The sequence below is a fragment of the Podarcis filfolensis genome (genome assembly GCF_964270895.1).
Source record: "Podarcis filfolensis genome assembly, chromosome: 9".
Taxonomy (NCBI): Eukaryota; Metazoa; Chordata; class Lepidosauria; order Squamata; family Lacertidae; genus Podarcis; species Podarcis filfolensis.
The window spans coordinates 6,782,014-6,801,666 of NC_139610.1; the positions used below are offsets into that span (position 1 = coordinate 6,782,014).

At 42.1% G+C, this 19,653-nt stretch overlaps 1 protein-coding gene across 2 annotated transcripts in view; it reads left to right on the forward strand.

The window, feature by feature from the left end:
* IREB2 (iron responsive element binding protein 2) overlaps positions 1-19,653 on the forward strand; it is a 36,647-nt gene that overhangs the window by 4,453 nt on the left and 12,541 nt on the right. Inside the window, exons 2-10 of one of the 2 annotated variants that reach the window (XM_083630201.1) lie at positions 319-408; positions 5,818-5,983; positions 8,106-8,243; positions 8,804-9,019; positions 10,951-11,020; positions 11,589-11,772; positions 13,692-13,831; positions 15,834-16,005; positions 17,660-17,760. In XM_083630201.1, the coding sequence (XP_083486327.1) occupies positions 319-408; positions 5,818-5,983; positions 8,106-8,243; positions 8,804-9,019; positions 10,951-11,020; positions 11,589-11,772; positions 13,692-13,831; positions 15,834-16,005; positions 17,660-17,760 (1,277 nt within the window). Of the gene's footprint in view, positions 1-318; positions 409-5,817; positions 5,984-8,105; positions 8,244-8,803; positions 9,020-10,950; positions 11,021-11,143; positions 11,232-11,588; positions 11,773-13,691; positions 13,832-15,833; positions 16,006-17,659; positions 17,761-19,653 lie in introns of those variants that run through there. The other variant, XM_083630202.1, reaches the window with a different exon arrangement.

Here is a 19,653-nt window from a genome sequence, read left to right on the forward strand (position 1 = left end):
ATGGCAACTAGACATTCCGTTTTGGTGACTGTAACGTTGACTTAAGGAGCCATTTAGCACCTAGCTTATATATGTGAGTTTCTAACACTGCTGGCTAATATGCATTCCTGTGCAGTCTAGATCAATTGTGCTTACCTAGGAGTAAATGTGAATAGAATTATAGCTGTAGTTTTTTATCATATATACCTGCCTTCTTTTGGTAAGAAGTCATTGTCAATAGTTGCTTCCCTTCTTCTGTTGGTCCATATCTGTGCTATTATCGGTTATATATATTATAACAACATATTATATTAATCATCAGTATGACTTGTCTTTCAGAGCGCCTTTTCCAGCACTTAATTGAACCACTGAATGACAGAACAGACAAGAAGTTCTACAATGTTGCTAAACTGGGAGGCACCAAATACGGTAGCACTTAATTTTTTTTTATTAATATGGCTTCATTAATAATGTGATACCTGCAATATTGTATTACATAAGATTTAAATGCTGATTTTCTATAGGTTGGTATGCACTTCTGGTTTTCTTCAGAACTGTTTGAAATATATGGCTTAATATAAGACACTATTACATGCTGATCACACTGCCATGGAGATGATTACATCTAATGCATAAATAGCACAGTCCTAAACCTGCCTGCTCAGAAGCAAGCAGTATTGAATCCAATGGAGTTTACTCCCTTGTGGGATTAGGATTGGGCCTTGCTCCACGTATTAGTAATCGAGACTAGCTGTTTTCAGGAATTTATTTCCACGTTTTACGCTTCTAACAAACTGAGACGGGGCCAAATTCTGTTATCCAGGATAACATGAAGCTCAATACTATGTAGAGTTCAGAATTCTTATGTCCACTGATTTCAAAGTGTTCAAACTCATCTAACTCATTATTGGATTTCAGCCTTAATGGACAAGAGCTATCACTGAGTTAGTTGAAAATCACATATCAATCTCTTTGAAGTTCCTCACAGCTCTGTTACAGTACAACTTAGTTATGGTGCGAAGATAGTTAACTTTCCTGCAAGTGGGGTAGGGGAAAGCAACATTTTTGTATGCATTGTTTGGTTTCCATTGATGGGCTGCTGGCACGTACAAGGCCAATAGCCATGACTCCCAAGCCCCCCGCCCCATTCATTTTTGCAAAATTTTATTAAAATTAGCACTCACTGGGTAATAGCTCAAATCCTTTACTTTAACTGTCATTTTCTGAAACAAGAACAATTGAGCAGAATTTGGCTGTAATCCTAAACAAACCTAATAGGAATTAAGTCCATGAAACATATTGGGACTTACCTCTGAGTAAACATACTTAGGGTTCCACAGTTAGTTACGTTATTGCAAAATGCTAAAATTCTAGATGGATGTCATAGCTTCCATGGTAACTGCGGTTGGGACACTAACTCAAGCAGAGTTAAGGTGAAGTTTACAAAACAAAAGTGTTTCACCTGAAGTGCTTCAGTAATATGTATTATTTGATCCGCCTCGGTTCCAGTGGTGTGTAGCGAAATTTTTCCTAGGGGAACAGTTAAGGCCAGAGGCACCAGCTTGCAAGGGTGATTTGGAGCAGATTGTCACACGTGTGAACATCGCACCTCCCTCTGTAAGCCAGGCAGAAGCTTCCCGGGCTTCGGGAAGGAGGCGCCACGCTTTAATACTGTACAATACTGTAACACTCCAGTTTACTGGGAACATTTAGGGGACTAGCCTAGTCCCCCTAGTCCACTGACCACACACCACTGCTTGGTTCATAGGTTTCATTTGTTACATAACATAGTAAGAAACAAAACCTATGAGCCAAGGTGGATCAGATAGACATATTACTGAAGCAGTTTTTATACTGTAAACCACCCTGTGATCCTCGGGTGAAGGGCAGTATAGTGGTACCTCGGGTTACAGACGCTTCAGGTTACGTGTTTTCGGGTTGAGCACCGTGCCGAACCTGGAAGTACTGGAACGGGTTACTTCTGGGTTTCGGCGCTCATGCAGCAGCACTAAATTGCGCTTTGCATGTGCTCAGAAGCATGTGCAGACGCAGCACTGCGGGTTGCAAACGCTACGGGTTGCGAATGTGCCTCCCGCATGGATCACATTCGCAACCCGAGATTCCACTGTATAGAAATTTAATAAAGAAATAAATACGAAATATTTATAAAAAAATACTTTTAACCACTCTTCTTACTAGGCCTCTAGTATCTCTTATTTAGGGACGCGGGTGGCGCTGTGGGTAAAACCTCAGCGCCTAGGACTTGCCGATCGCATGGTCGGCGGTTCGAATCCCCGCAGCGGGGTGTGCTCCCGTCATTCGGTCCCAGCGCCTGCCAACCTAGCAGTTCGAAAGCACCCCCGGGTGCAAGTAGATAAATAGGGACCAGTTACCAGCGGGAAGGTAAACGGCGTTTCCGTGTGCTGCTCTGGTGCCGGTTCGCTGGAGCAGCTTCGTCACGCTGGCCACGTGACCCGGAAGTGTCTGCGGACAGCGCTGGCTCCCGGCCTATAGAGTGAGATGAGCGCACAACCCTAGAGTCTGTCAAGACTGGTCCGTACGGGCAGGGGTACCTTTAGCTTTTTATCTCTTATTTACTTTAAACAAATATTAAACAGTGCAGTGCTTTCTTTGATGTACCTTTGCAGAGCTCTAAAATTGCCTTAGTTTTATAGAGCCATCCTATGTATGCTTACTCAGAAGTAAGTCTTGCTGAGTTCATTGGCATTTACTGCAGAATACGTATTCCCAGAGTTTTATCACTTTGTTCAGCCTGGCTGTCGCTAGCCTGCAACTGTTATCTTGTGTAAAACATGGACGCAAACAGTTTCTGCTGTTTATAGCCTTTGAAAAGCAGATTTATGAACATAACAAGCTGCCTTACCATGGGCTCTTCTAGGTCAGTATTGGCTAGCAGAAGACAACCAGGATCAAGAGAGCATAGTCCATCACCAGGAATTCAGACTAGGCAGACTCTTGATAAAATTAGGGTTAGGAATAAGCAAGGTGCCCAGGGGAGGGTTTGTCTCCAATGTTCCCCCCCCCCGCCCCTTTCACAGGAACAGCTGCAGGGAAAAGAGACAGGGAAGTTAGGCAAGACATGGAACAGTGCAAGAGCCAAACTGAAACTAGGTGACAGAGACCCAGCAGCCCAGCACTGGGTTTCTAAGCAACTGGCCAAACGCCTGCTGTCACCTTTCAGGAGGTTCCCTGTTATGTGTCAAAACAGGCAATTAGGTTGCAGTCTGGCTGGTCTACCAGACACCGAGATGCTGTCCTTGAGTGTTGATTGTTGCTGGTTGCTGCTGCTCAAGGCACATGAGAACCCTGATTATTGAGCAAGGAAACTTGTAAGAGCAATCAAAAGAGGCCGTGTTCAGGATTTTGACCAATTTTTTTACATGAGCGCAATATATGAGCTCAACAATACGCTCCTTACTTGTTTCCCCAGCACCTGGTGTACTGAGGTTGGCTGTTTCCTGCTTGGTGCCCATCACTACATCACGTGGCAGTGAATTCCATTTTACTATGTACTGTGTGAAGTTCTTCACATTTTTTTCTGTCCTGAATGTCCCACCATCATAGGAACCGACTCCTAGGGGCCGAGGCCCCTTTGCCCCCCCACAAAATATTTGAGGGAGCTGCCTCCCAAAGTTAATGGGCATTGCTATTCAAATGGGGGTGGGTGCCGTGTCTTGTGATAGATTATGTGGGGTGGAGCTTACCTGGAAACCTCCCCCCCAATATTTTATTCAAGTTGGCACCCTTGCCCACCATTCAGCTTCATTGGATGACCTCTGGTTTTAGTATTATAAGGGAGGAGGACTTCTCTATCTGCTTTCTCTTTGGTAATTAATGTAAAAAATGTATTAATTGCTCAAATTACTTGTTTTTCATGTTTATCCTGCCTTCGGTTATGGAACTCACTACATGTGCATAGGGTTTCCAACCAGTTGCCCGCCAGGCATGGACCAGGCCTGTTTTGCTTCAGTCAGGTTGTTGCATCACATGCCTTCAATAATAATAATAATAATAATAATAATAATAATAATAATAATTTATTTATATCCCGCCCATCCAGCCACTCTGGGTGGCTCCCAACAGAATATTAAAACCACAATAAAACATCAATGCCAGATCTTGCATTTGACTCCTTTTGTTCTGATGCATTCTGAGGTTTTGCTATATAAATATTGAAAGTTGAGTGTTGCTTGTGGGCAAACGGTATGTAGATACTGATCAGGTTGAAAATAATTATTAAAGTCTTTGGGATTCAGTTTAAAAAGTCTTGCATAGAGTCCATGTTCTTAATTAAATGGAGGAAATTGCAAAAAGGACAAAATTTTGGCAGTTTGAATCTAAAACACATTTGCCGATTCATGGTTAGCCTTCGGATGAATCACCTAATGAGAGTGAAATCATGTTGTCTGCCTTGTAAAGCCCAACTAATTTGAATGAAGCTAGTGAGCCCTGCAGCAGCACTTTGTGCTCTCTGGAGCTGAAAAAATAGTATGCGGACCTGTTAAACTTGCTAGTTAGTGCTGTGTCAGTCTACTTTATTGCAACTTTACATTGTGAATTATTTTTAAATGGGGTAACCGCTATCTCCTGAGGTGGTTGCTGTAAAATCCTCACAAATGCCCTTTGTGAGCACATGCATGTTAGAACATGCCCCAGAATCGTAAAGACCCAGGAAGCTGCCTTATACAGCATCAAACGATTGGGCCGTCCAGCTCAGCATTGTCTTCACTGACTGGCAGTAGATCTGTAGGAATGCCAGGGATTGAACCTCTTGAGTACAAAGCGTGTGCTTTACCCCCTGATTTCTGCTGTGTGAAAGAGTTCATGAGCAAGTGCACCAGGATTCCAGCAGGCAAGCCAGTGCATGAAGTATTCCCTGAAGGTGGAAAATAGACATAGCTGTGCTGCACGGCATCTAAAATATTGGTCACTCCGAGGGAAATATCTTAACATTTCCCCCATTGCTTTTAATCTGCCTAGATTTTCAATCCGAGCTCTTCTTAGTCTCATTATCATTTTATCTCTCTCCTCACCCTACCCTGACACTAATACTTTTATGAAATCTTTTTATTGCCACATTCTGGACTTAACATCATGGATTTGAAGCAGTAAAATTTTACCGGCCACGTGAGACCAAGTCCCTTGGTTTAGCCATATCCGTCAGAGGAACAATTCTCTGTACTAATCTTTGCCTTCTCAAGATGTCAGCTAATGTTCTTGCCACAGCAAAAAGCCCATAAGCACAATATCAAGGAGATCTGTCTTACAACTAAGAAGCATCATTTGCTGGCTTATCTTTGTCAATAAAGAAAACTATTCAGTGTTACCTAGCATCTATTGGCCTTTTGTTGTGACACTCAAGGGTACTGAGACCCTGTTGCGCTAGTTCAGCCTTCCGCAACTGGAGCCCTTTTATCTCAAAGACTAGCAAATGAAATTGACAGATGAACCACCACTTCCAGAATTCCATCTAGCTCTGGACAGCCTGAAATATACGAGTTTAGTTTTATTTACTTTCACCAATTGGCGACTATATACCAGTTTATGCATGTTGTTAATCAATAATAAAAGTGCGATGTTGGGTTCTAGCTCACTTACATGGGGGATTGGTGCAAATAAGTATCCTATTTTGATTTGTTTAATTTTCCTACCAAGAATAGTTTGCACTCAGCTGTAGTGCTATCAACATCATTTTAAAGGCTCTGTTTAGAGATGTGAAGGCCCAGAAGGGAGGGGAAAAACACATTTGGGGAGTAGCCTATACACAAGTGAATCCGTCCCAAACTTGACCAATTCAGTTACTTTATCTTTGTGCAGATATCCTGCCTTACTCCATACGGGTACTGTTGGAAGCTGCTGTCCGCAACTGTGATGGCTTCCTAGTGAAAAAAGAAGATGCTATGAACATTTTGGACTGGAAAGAAAAACAGAACAATGTTGAAGTGCCCTTCTGTCCTGCCAGAGTCCTTCTCCAAGACTTTACGTAAGACACATTTTCCTCATTATATATTTTAGCTGGATCTAATGCGTTCTTCAAGCACTGCAGGCTTTATCTAAATGTTCAGGGTGGAACTTACACAGTGTTTAGAGAGTCAGAAGTTCAGGTATTCATGTAGGTTTATACTGGCAACAGATCTACATAATGAATGTCTCTTTAGGAAAAGTGATTGAAATAATGGGGTATCATTTCACTGCTGACTCTGCTTTGTGTATGTCTCAAGATACTTACATATGCTGCAGGGACTTTTGGACATCTCTGCTTCAGTTCCCATCTCACACTAATGACTTTACTGTTTCTTCACAGTTGGGACATTCTTCCACATACATAAATATGGGCTGCTGCCTTATATCAAGTCAGGCCATTGGTCTGTCAAGCTCAGTAGGCATGGGGAATAGGATCCAGCCAGTGGCTCCACTTCACAGTTCCCTGTCAAGAACTCTGGAGTATAATTGATCCCAATAGGGTTTTCATTAGGCTCCAAATTTTAAAAGGTGCCCTGCTTTCTTAAGCTATGATCAGAAGTACGCTTTGAGGTTTTTGCAGCTACATCTTTACCTGCCCTACACCTGGCACAGGGCATGGCATGGGGAAAAAGCCCTCATGGGCCAAATTGGGACTCTGGCTGGGTTTCATTAGGTCGTGGGACGGAGGTTCCCCATGCTTGGTCTACATGAACTGACAGCTGCTTTCCAGACAAGGATCTTACCCAGCCTTACCCGGAGGTTCCAAGGATTGAATTGGGACTTCATGCATATAATGATGTGCTACTGTCCCCTGCCTAAGCATTTTATTTGTTGTGTGTTGACAGTATTATTCCTGTTAGTTGGATTTGTGTCCTGGTCACTTTGAATCTAAAGCAAAGTTGCTTGCGATCAATTTTTTTTAAAAATGTAAACCTTCAAAGTGCAGCAGCAAACAGTAGCAGTTAATTCTTACTCCTTTAATCTGGTCTCTGTCTCAAACATGAATTCTGTGTAATGCAAAACATGGTTGGCATATAATTGTGCTTTTAATCATTTGCATGTCTAGTTAGCAAATTGGTTATAGCAGCATGGCCATAGCAGGAGGAATTGGAATATGTTGCTGTAAGTACTTGAAAACCATGGGAAGAAATTTAGGTCTTCAAAAACATGTCCATAGGTGGGCCTGTGTCAAGCATGAGCATGTTAATGGTGAAGGCTGGATCAATACTAGCAGGGATTACGGTGTGGTTCAGAATCCCATGTAAAAAAATAAACTCCATCAAGAGGTAGACCCAATGTTCTCAGCTCTGTTTGTCAGAGCAACAAGATGGTATGCACTCAATCTGTTTATACTGTACTAAATGCAGGGAGTAGGTGTGCCCATTGCCTTCTAGCGTACCCAGACCTAATCAGACTGGACTTGAGGAGGAGGTTTAGATAACTTAGGTTCATGTAGCAAGTGGCTCAGTATTAAGGATGGTGTTTGATGCAAGCAATTTGCCGGGGATTTGCCTCTTGTTGACAGTTTTGTCTTGAAATTGCTGGCAACATTGTCGTCTGGCTGGCCAGTGCTGAGAATTAAGGTGATACAGAGGTCTCATTAGACTCTGATGTGCACCTTAACATACAACCAAACGACCATCCAAAGTGATTTAGAGGAGTAGAAACAAACCAGGCTCACATACTTCTATTTTCCTTCTTGTGCACAGTATCACTTTCCACTTTCTGCTTAGTGCAAAGCAGAGTTATGACATCTGTTTGTGTATGCGCTCCAGAACTGGAGGTTTGATTGGGTTTCCAGTTTTGATTTGAAAGCAGACACAAGCAATAATTGCTGATACAGATGTTATGACTAACAGGAAACTGAGAGTTGAAATAGCATGTGAAGAGGGTAAGATGCAGTGTGCAAGTCTGTGGTTTGTTTCTATTTCTCCAAACTATGTATTTTGAGGATTGTCTCATTCAGTGCAAGGATATTCTGTAGCATAAAATAAAAGTTTTCCTGAGTGTTTCTGAGCTATCATGTGGGACCTACTAAGGCTGTGTTAACCAGTATGGGGCCCTTGTCATTGGCTTTAAAGGATCTTTATTCTGTATGGCAGCTAAATATTTTTTACATTGGTCATTTTCATTTTCATTAGTGGAATTCCTGCAATAGTGGATTTTGCTGCTATGAGGGAAGCTGTGAAAAATCTTGGAGGGGACCCTACAAAAGTTCATCCTGCCTGCCCAACAGATCTCACTGTGGACCATTCTTTGCAGATTGACTTCAGTAAATGGTACTTATTGTACAACTGTTTTGTTTTTATTTTACTTTTTGAGTAGCAGTTATAGTGTAATGTGGGTCGCTTCATGTATGTGAAATTCCTGCTCTCTGCTCCCGGTCAAGCCCCTCTAACCACTACACCACACTGACTCTCTTGTATTGAGGACTGCATACTGGAAGTAAGCAGAGCCAGAGCCAAAAGTGGATGGGCAACCCCTTTTTCACTCCCTTTCTTTTCTGCCACCCTTCCCCACTCCCCGCTCCTTCTCATCCTCGTGAAATTAGATGAAGGGCCATAGTTGCCCACCCCTGCTCTAAAGTGCACCACCCAGGTGCCAGTTCTGCGAGACACAGAGGCATGGTGGATGTCTCCTAGCTGAAATTGCCTGCCTGGTGAAGTTTACCAAACCATTAGCATCTCTCACCTCTTGAGAGATGAAACATGGTCTCACTATTCTAGTGTTGCCTTATTTGGGGTTTTTAATGTATATATTTTACATTTAGTTTATATTTAGTAATTTAAAGGATTGTGATAAACTAAAACCGGTTTATTTTCTCTGTTTCTTTTTAAAGTGCAATACAGAACACTCCCAATCCTGGAGGTGGCGATCCGCAGAGGCCACCACCAAAACTTTCTCCACTTAAAGCTCCTCGGAAGCTGCCGTGCAGGGGCCAGTCCAGCTGCAGAGGGCCATGTGATGGAGAGTCTGGTCGTAACTCGGGGCCACTTTCTGTGCAGATTGAGAACACGCCTCCGCTGTGTCCTTTTCATCTTCAACCAGTGCCTGAGTAATTTTTTTTCTCCAATTCTCCTTTTTTCAGTTTGCTTTCTTCCTGCAGATAAGCATCTATGCCATTGCTAGGGCTTGCTTCCAATTCCTCTATAACAGTACATCCCTCAAGTTTAACATGGAGCATGTTAACTATCAGGCACTGATTTATCTAACACTAAACACTGCCATACTTTAAGTTGTAACTTACTGGCAATCAAAAACTGGCAGGTTGGCTGCCTATAACAGTTCAGGTCTTGCTTCTTTTGCCACAGTGAATGCTTGACAAGGCAAAAATGTTTATATTCTAAAGGCCACTTCCTTTTTTTATTTCTTTTTAAAAACAAAACATGATAAATATTTCTCCTTTTTTAAACAATACACACCTACGTGGAGAAAATTCTTAGTTCACTTTGTAAGTTGGAAAGTATCGTTTTTTATTTATCTCAGATCAGTTCATACGGTGCCATGGATGGTGGAATCCTACAACCACATTGTCTACTAGCCTACTGAATGTTATTTATTTATATTTATAATTATTACACTTTCATGCTGCCCTTCATCCAACGACCCCAGGGTGGTTCACAGCAGCATAACAGTGTACCATCAAGCTACAAAGTCATCCTCATATTCAGACATTCTTGGGTTTGTTCCAGGGGTGCCCAAACTTTTTTCAAAGAGGGCCAGATTTGATGAAGTGAACATGTGTGAGGGCTGACCAAAGTTGTTGAGCTTTTAGGACTGAAGTTGTTGAGCTTTTTTGGGGGGGGGGGGCAGATTAAATTGACCAGCGGGTCAGCCAGATTAACCCCCCAAAACAGACTTTGGACATGCTCCAAAGTGCATGTACTTATTTTATTTTTAATTTTGAGGAATTACATTTTAGCCCACCTTTCCCCCCAAGGAGCTTAGGATTATGTATGTGGTTCTCTTCCCTGCCATTTTACCCTCACAATAACCCTGTGAGGTAGGTTAGGCTGAGAGACTGTAACTGGCCTAAGGTCACCCTGTGACTTTCGCTGCTGAGTGAGGATTTGAACCCTGGTCTCCCAGATCCTAGGCCAACACTCTTAACCGCTGCACCACACTGGCTCTGTAGCTGAGTTTCTATATGTGTATTTTCTCAGTGGCAAACTTTCATGAAGGCCTGGTTCACACAGAATGGTAAGACAGACTATTGTTTCCTATGAACAAGAAAGTGTGCTGGTACATGCTTCTCAAATCCTGCTGTTCTTCCATTCCCCGGCTGGGAGGAAATGAACCAGAGAACTGACTTAGCATTCACATGTGATCCAGCAATCATTGTTTATTTTTTTTCAAACCACGAGAGGAAGCCAAATTTGGTCTATCCATTTAACATTCTTCTGAAAGACGTGATGATTGGCCACATGCAGTAAAATTCAGTCTGCCAGGGATTAAGCAAAAGCATAATATAGGAGGACAATTGTTGGACAGGCATAGTAGAAATACCTCCAGATATATTTCTTAATTTCGCGTAAATGAATGAGATTCCTGAAGCCGTACATGCCTGACTTGTTACCTTACTGGTTTTCTAATTTGCAGTAACAAGATATGAAGATAAGCGGTTTTCTTATCATGCATAACATGACTCTAACTTGCTTCTTGCTTGAGGTTACTTACCTCTAAGAACAGTAGCTGAAAAGCACATCTTAAGGAAGGTTATTTTTTAAAGACACCTTTTTAAAGCCAGCTTGCCCCATGCGATCTGAAGCAGTGCTTATTGCCACATGATAGACACTCACTGCATGCTTTACAAGAGACCTTGGCTTGTTTTAAAAAGAGGGAATGTGGAGGAGGCATGTGCCATTTCATGTGGAGTTAAAATGCCTCTCCTAACCAGTTCCAGACTTCTCAGTTTTCAACTGTAAGTGAAATATTAGGAGAGAAAACAGTAATGTTTATATGGGTTTGATTTTTCTTTTCCTGTAGGCCGGAAACAGTGTTAAAAAACCAGGAGATGGAATTTGGTAGAAATAGAGAGAGACTTCAGTTTTTCAAGGTACGTTGGTTTGAAGAACCTTATGGCAGAACTGCACAAAGTGGTCTGGTGGAGATCTGCTTGGGTCTGTTCTGCAATCAGTTTTGAACCTTCCCCCTTTCTTTCAGAATATTTAACTAAGAGAACAAAAGGAGGCTTCTGGTATTGAACATGAAATGGCATACTCATTCTCGAATTAACTCCTGTTTATGATTGACATACTTCAGGAAAGGTATAATGGAGAGACAGATCATGGCTAGAACGGCAGAGTTTTTAACCTGTGCAGGAAGCTCTAATTTTTCTGTGTGAAGGGGCACACTATCTTATGAACTGTGATAGCTATGTAGGTTCTCTCCTATGCTAATACTTGCTGAGACACTCATATTTTCAGCAGTTTGCCTTTCTTTACCCAGTAGATATGGGATGCGTTGGTTAAAAAATAATAAATCCTGATGTACCTTTTCTCATTTACAGTTACCATTGCTAAAGCTTGGTTGGTTCAGAGAGTGCGAAGATCACTTATCTTAATTCCCCACCCCTTTTATCTCTCTCTCTCTCTCTCTCTCTCTCTCTCTCTCTCTCTCTCTAGTGGGGTTCCAAAGTTTTCAGGAATGTCTCAGTAATTCCTCCTGGAACAGGAATGGCCCACCAGGTGAACCTGGAGTACTTGTCAAGAGTAGTATTTGATGTTAAAGACTTCCTCTATCCAGACAGCGTTGTTGGCACTGATTCCCATACAACAATGGTGAACGGCTTGGGAATCTTGGGATGGGGTAAGTTGTGTTGGCAGTTCACAGTGTTCTTCCTTGTTACATCTCTAGTTTGCAATTTCTTCCTCTTTATTTTAATTTCCTCATTAACATTTTCTATTGTGATAGTTGGGTGGAGAGGGGGAAGTTGCAAGTGTGAGAAAATATAAAAATGCTCCATTATTATTATTATTATTATTATTATTATTATTATTATTATTATTATTTGTGTGCTTAAAAACACACTTCACTAATTTAGTCTTGAGATTAAACAGACTCCCAATGAATTTTTAAAAAGACTAATAATTAAAAAATAAGACTCACTGTTTAAAATATTAGGCTTTGGCTGTACCTGGCTCCTCACCCACCATAACATCCGTGTTCCTGTAAGAGTGAGGAGGGGGCAGGGGAGGGCAGGCAAAGACACTGCACATACCTGTTCTTGGCTCAATGGAGAGCTTCCTTGCTTTTGTATTCAGAGCAACCCACTCTCTTAAAGGTAAAGGGACCCCCGACCATTAGGTCCAGTCGTGGCTGACTCTGGGGTTGCGGCGCTCATCTCGCTTTACTGGCTGAGGGAGCCGGCGTACAGCTTCCGGGTCATGTGGCCAGCATGACTAAGCTGCTTCTGGCAAACCAGGGCAGCACACGGAAACGCCGCTTACCTTCCCGCCGGAGCGGTACCTATTTATCTACTTGCACTTTGACGTGCTTCCAAACTGCTAGGTTGGCTGGAGCTGGGACCAAGCAACGGGAGCTCATCCCGTTGCGGGGATTCGAACAGCCGACCTTCTGATCGACAAGTCCTAGGCTCTGTGGTTTAACCCACAGCGCCACCTGCGTCCCCTCCACTCTGTGTAGGCGAGGCTTATTTGTTCAGTATTTTGAAATTCTGTGTTTTACTCCTGATCCCTCTCTTTTAGTTCCATTTTCTGTGGGGGTACAACGGGTTATAAATCTAAATAGACACTGCTACGTGGGGGCTAGGAGAGAGTAACCTGCTAGATTTTTGAAAGTATGAGAAGAAGTATAAAATACTACACGACATAATGGAGACTAAAGCTATGCATAATACACAGCACATCATGCTGCGTACAGGCAGCCTTAATCCTTATAGTTTTTGTAATCTATAGTTAATTTCATGAAGAAAACCTTTGCCCCGACAGTTTGAGAGGAGAGAAAGCTTCCTTTCTTTCACTAAGTCAAAGATGGGAAACTCTTCATTAACCCATCAGAAGGTGACCCCATCTTCCATTTCAGTTTTTATTTATGATCAATGCAACGTTAGTTTAAATAATGTTTACTCTGCTTTTCAACCAAAAAAGATTCCCATAATGGCTTACAGTTCACTAACAATAAAAATAAATAAAATTGCTCATCATTGCCCTTGGTTTACAATCTAAAAAGGCACAACACGAAAAGAAAATGGATTTGGGTGGGGAGAGGAAATAGGCAGACTCGGGTATAAGTTCTTAGTTCTTCTAATCACCAGCTGGTGTGAAAATGTTGAAGACAAGGAGAGGTCCAAAGTTGCTAGTCTTTTGGCTGTACCAACACATTGGTCCTTCATCCTTTCTCTTCCCTCTGTTGCAACCTAGTGTAATGACTGCTGGCTTTTCCTTTGAAATGAAAGAAAACCCCAATGTTGGAACTAGGTGTGCTATCTAAAATCTAGGAAGGTGTGGAGGGGAGGCACTTTTGGGGGGGCAGTATGACCTGGAGGTTATATATCTGATTTTCCAACATCTTTCCTAAAAGGCAGCTCCATGTGTGTGTGTTCCAGTCAGGTTAAAATGGGGACGATACGGGGTTATCTTTTACAGTAGTCAGTTTTGACTTTTGACAAAGAAGATTTCTGAAGATACTACTAGCATGCTCTTCGAAGTTTTAAAGAATCTGCCAGTGACCAAGCTGTTTTAAGTGATGTAACGTTCTCCTTCCAGGTGTGGGTGGAATTGAAACCGAAGCCGTCATGCTTGGCTTGCCAGTTGCCCTCACCCTGCCTGAGGTGGTTGGGTGTCAACTGACAGGCTCCGCCAGCCCACTTGCCACATCAATTGATGTGGTCCTGAGCATTACAAAGGTAAATTAGAGCTCTCTTTGTTGCCAAGCCAAGCAGGCCGTGTATTACTAGCTCTGCTGGAGGTGACATAAAAGTGCCTAGGATTTTATCTAAGGTTACAGGGTCATTAGCAGTGGTTTGGCAAGGTCTTAAGAAACTTTGTGGCAGGTAAACAAGGGAAATTCAACGCCACCTCCATGGATACACAATGAAGTTTGTGGTGAAGCAACTGGTGCTCTTTCAGCAGGTTACCCCTTACTGGGGACAAGGAGCAGCTGTTTCTGGGCAAGTTCCTAAGGAGCTCAAAATGGTAACCCCACATGAGGGTCTCTCTAGCCTTAAAGACCTTCTGGTTTCAGAAAGAGCCATGCCTGGCCAACATAGTGTGCATATGGTTCAGTCTTCTTTCTCCCTTCTTGCCTCAGTTTGAATGGGAGGCCCTTGCTCCCATCTGCTTGGATTCCTCTGAAGAAAGGCTTTGCTTGGGGCTGAACTAGGAATCACCTCCTCCTCCTCTTTCCTCTCTGAAGCCAATCTTCCACCATCCCTATTCTCCTGTAGACACTAAAAAAACCTGCTCTGTGTTGGCTTCCAACTGAGTGTTTATGAAGAAAAGAAAGCCAACTCAGGGACTGATTTGATTCCCTCCCTTCCTAGATACTGAGGGCAAAGGACCCTGGGGTGAATAGCCACCCTTCAGCTATTAGTCATAAGGCGGATATGGAAGAGAATACTTCATCCATTCTAGACCAAAGCTTGCAATGAGCAGGGTAGTGTCTCGGCACCATGCTTTCTGCCCAAACCTGCTGCAGAATTTCACGCTAAGGATACAGTAATGGTTAAACCAGGGTGGATTAAAAAATCAATGATTTTTTTTGGGGGGGGAATCGGATTTTTTAAAAAAATTAAATCAATTTTTTAAAAAATTAAATCAGATTTTTTTTTATTTAAATCATTTTTAAAATAAAATGCTTTTGGAAGAAAAATCTTTCTAAAGATAGTTTTCTATTTTACATTATAGTCCAAAGGCTATTCATCAAGAAATAAGGATTTGTTTTAAGTTTTTCATGTGTGCTTAAACACAGTCTAAGTTTGTTTTTTAAAAAACCGTTTAACTACATCAGTTAACAAACATGAATACATATGCTATAATGTTAATTGTTTTAGTTAAATAAATTGTTTAAATTGTTATTAAGGAAATTATTTTTCTCCTTCCAATAAAGTACAGCAGAAAAGTTGTCTGAATATATAAGCAGTTAACTTATTAAACCTCACAATAATTTCATAATTATCTGTCTATGTATTTCTAACAGTTATATATTTCTTTACAATTATAGCAAAAATTACTGATTTTGTTATATCAGTAGTTTTTGCTATAACTGTAAAAACTACTCTGAAAATTTAATATTCCAAAAATGAAACCTTCATCTGGTTGTAAATATTAAGAGGATGCCAGCAAGGCTGAGTCTTTCTGTAAAAAAATGATTTAAATCAAGTCTTACTGACTAGTGATTTAAATCGTGATTTAAATGGATTTGATTTAAATCAAATGCACCCTGGGTTAAACTAACTAGTTGTGTCATTGAATCAAATGAAAATGTGTTATTTTTCCAGTTTGTAGTATTAGATGTAGGCACCCGTTGTCTCCATGACTCCAGAGGGTAGTGAAATTGAAACCTTCAGAAGCCTTGCCCCACAGCCTTAACTAATTGCTGTGCAACAAAAGGGCAGCACTGAAGAATGGTGACACCAGAAGATGGTGTGTTTAAAGAATTTGGCATGTAGCTTGGCTCACTTGCCCAAAACATCTTGCAGAGCAATGAGGTGCACTCACTCCGCATGCTATGCTCCATACTCTGCTCCTTGCTGATTAAGAGGGCCCAAGGCTAGTCTCCTGCCTCATGATCCTGTGTATTTCTCTTGGTGGAATTGCTAGTAGTTTATTCTAAACCTTTATGTCATAAGATGCTTCCTTGTTCTGCATGCAGCGTTTGATTTTTCTTTTCTTTTTTCCTCTCATCAGCAACTTAGGCAAGCAGGCGTGTCTGGAAAATTTGTGGAGTTCTTTGGGCCTGGAGTTTCCCAGCTCTCCATAGGCGACCGGACCACAATAGCAAATATGTGTCCAGAATATGGTGCTATCCTGAGCTTTTTCCCTATCGATAATGTGACATTAAAGCACTTAAAACACACTGGTAAGATGGAAATTAAAACAGCTGGTTCTCCAGAGCTTTACCATAGCAATATATTGCCTAGAGGCTTTCTGTTAAGTAACTGTTGTATGCATTCTAAACAAAATAAATTGGTGTAATATTTCACAGCATGTTGTTGCAGGATTGGAATTTTCCCATGTGTAAGGGGCGAGGAACCTTTCCCAGCCCTGGGGCTGCATTCTGTTGTGCGCAGCCTTCTGGGGGAATCATGCCAGTGGCAAGCAGGGCCATAACCACAAGTGGATAGAGCAGTCGGTGACAGCCTTAACTTTTGGGCCGCATTCCAGCTACGTGGAAATCGGAAGAGTCTACATCATGAGTCCCAAAGAAAAGGCATTGTTGGGGTGGGGGAAGTTGGGGAAGCTGCTGGTTGATGACACTGGGAAGGGGCCCAGAAGTTTGGGACAGACTGCTCTATCTAAGGAGTCAGATCCCAAGGAGGGGCCCTGTAGCATAGCCTTCCTCCATCAGTTAGGCCACAAAGAAGCTAGCGAGGTGTGAACAGACAGTTCAGGTCCAGACCTCCAGAAGAGGTTTGGTTTGCTTACCTCTTTGCCATGCTGACGTTATGCCTGCCCCATTCCCATATAATGGGACCCGAGGGGGTCGTTCTACTTGCTGGATCAATGGCAAAGGCAAACTCGGCCCTCCAGATGTTTTGGGACTATAACTCCCATCATCCCTAGCTAACAGGACCAGTGGTCAAGGATGATGGGAATTGTAGTCTCAAAACATCTGGAGGGCTGAGTTTGCCTCTGCCTGTGTTAGCTCTCTTAGCCCTACATAGCACCTGCTGTGCCTTTGAACCATGCTTTGTCTGCCTGTCGTGCTGATCTGAGCATTAAAGATTTTGGTAGAAACCGTTCTCTTGAGTTCTAGTTTCTCATCCAGTGAAAGTCTTGGATCTCTCCAACATGCATGTCTCTCCATCAAGTCAAACGAGGCTCACAGTTCAGGGACACATTGCAGTCAGGTGGAAATACTACAGAAGGGCCTGGAGGAGGTAAGGCCTAGAGAGATGCCCAATGGAGAGATGTCAATGGAGAGATGTCAGTGGAGAGGTCTACAAGGTTGCATGCAGCGCCCAGACTTGAGGGTCTTCACACATGCAGTGTGTGTGTGTAAGTAAAATGTATCTTCCTGCTCAATGTGTATATCTGAGAGACTTGATTTGGTTCACTTCTGTCTTCCTTTAAGTAAGATGCTGCAGTAGATACTCGGGTTACCGTCTTTTTTTCCTGGCTAACGCATGCAGGAAATTGGGAGTTAAGTGGTCCCTGGAAGGGACTCTTCAGAGGCTTGTGGTATTTTGAGTTAGGAAAAGGCAGTTATGTTCAAGCCTTTTGTTGCACAGGTTCTATTGAGCTACTCTGTTATGTTGCTGTATCAGCAAATAATGTTGCTGTAAATTGTTTGGGTGACTATGGGGTTTAATGTGAAATTGAGTTATTTGATGGTGTTCTGATTTTTCTTATTTTATATTGCTGGTGCTTGTTATGTGATTACTGTGCTTGTATTTAGGTACATTTTAATGTACTTGTCATGGCCTTTGACACAATCAACTTACTGATTTGAATATCAGCAGAAGGTTCATTACTTAAACATTTTTTTCTGATTATTTAACTGTTTCCCACAGGCTTTGATGAGACCAGGCTTAAGTTGATGGAAACATATCTTAAAACTGTGAAACTACTTCGAAGTGATGAACTTTCCACAGAAGAACCTGAATATTCCCAGGTAATGTCAAAATGGGCTTGCCTCTTTCATATTTGCAGCTTGAGTCTTGCTTGGATCTATACCCTTTGCCTTGCCTCACCAGCCAATAGGGTCTCCTATACAGTGGTGCCTCGCAAGACGAAATTAATTCGTTCCGCAAATTTTTTCGTCTAGCGAATTTTTCGTCTTGCGAAACACGAAATCCCATAGGAATGCATTGAAAATCAATTAATGCGTTCCTATGGTCAAAAAAAGTCCAAACAAAGCCAAATTTAGTACAACAAGAGTTTATTAAGTGCTCTTTAAAGTCACACATACTGTAAAGAGCATTTCAAAATTCAAACCCAGAATTTTTTTTAAAAAACAGAGTGGCCTAATGGTCACAGAAAATCATAAAAATGCAGAAAAAAACCACAAGCTTCCAGATTCTTGCAAACCCCTCCCCAACTGTTCCCCCAGCCACCCAGCACACAGAAATTCAAATCCAGAATTTTTTTAAAAAAACAGCAGAGTGCCCCAATGGTCACAAAAATCATAAAAATGCAGAAAAAAAACACACAAGCTTCCAGATTCTTGCAAACCCCTCCCCAACACCAAGTCCTTGAATTCCAAACACCCCAACCCAAAATCCAACCCCCCCCCAAAAAAGTTTTAAAAGCTTAACTTACCAAATGGCTGCAAAAGAAGTTTTGGAAAAGCTTCAAAAATCACCAAAGTCTTTAAAAACCTCAAAAAAGGCTACTATGTACACTGCGTTCTATGAGTTGCTCCTCAAAGTCAAGTCGCAACTGTATTAACGGTGTTAAGAAAAAGGAAACAAACTTGCAAGACGTTTTCGTCTTGCAAAGCAAGCCCATAGGGAAATTCGTCTTGCGAAGCAGCTCAAAAAACGGAAAACCCTTTCGTCTAGCGAGTTTTCCGTCTTGCGAGGCATTCGTCTTGCGCGGCACCACTGTACCTTCAAGAGAACCCAATTCCCTGTTCCAAGCATGAGGAGCATGTCCCCCTCCAGATGCTGTTGGACTCAAGCTTCCGTCTGCCCCAGCCGCCATGGCCTAACAGTCAGTAACGATGGGAGTTATAATCCTGCAGCACCTTGAGGGGCATGTAGTCCCCATACTTGCCTCATTCCAACCAACGTTCTCCTTCCCACCTGTACCCTACCCCACCTACAATATAATAAAGCTTGGGCAATAAAGATCCGGTGAACTGATGCTGTGACATTGCTGAAGCTGCAAGAGCTTGGATCAGTACCTGGATGAGACCACTGGGGGCAGCTCAGCATTCTGAGCTTTCAGAGCATCAAGGGAGGGCAGCTGCTATAGACAGGCATCTTTACCATCAGTCAGCTACTGAGCATCTTCCGCTCTCTTGCTCTTTCCATCTGTAACTGCCACAAACCAGAAGACTCTACTGTGCATGCCTCTTTTACAGTTAAGCATTTGTGTGCATTTTAATGGTATCACATCTTAGCCAAAAGAGCACACATTATATTGCCTCCTGGGTGGGTTGAAGATTTCCCAAAATGTCTCCCAAATTACAATGTTCTGTGGCAGTTTCTGATATTCGCAGGGAGTTCTTGTTGGAACCGGGGTGGAGCAGACTATGTGAAGTGGTTTGGGATTTCAATCACTAGCTCTTAGTATTTCAATCTTAGTAATTTTTTTATTGGCATTTTAGATTACTGCTGTTCAGTAAAATGGCCTTTGTAAACTCCTAATTTAGGGTGACTTTTTCAAAAATATTAAAATCGCACAATAATATCTTGCTTCAAGAAGTTGTTTTCCATCTTTTGCTAGAAAGAAAAGATGATAATTTCAGCTTGTCTGCAAAATGTGCCTTACATAAATTGCCAAAGCCTGATTTGTAGAAAGAAACTTGTAAAATTGTCCAGGTAGTCTACAAATTTTGGCT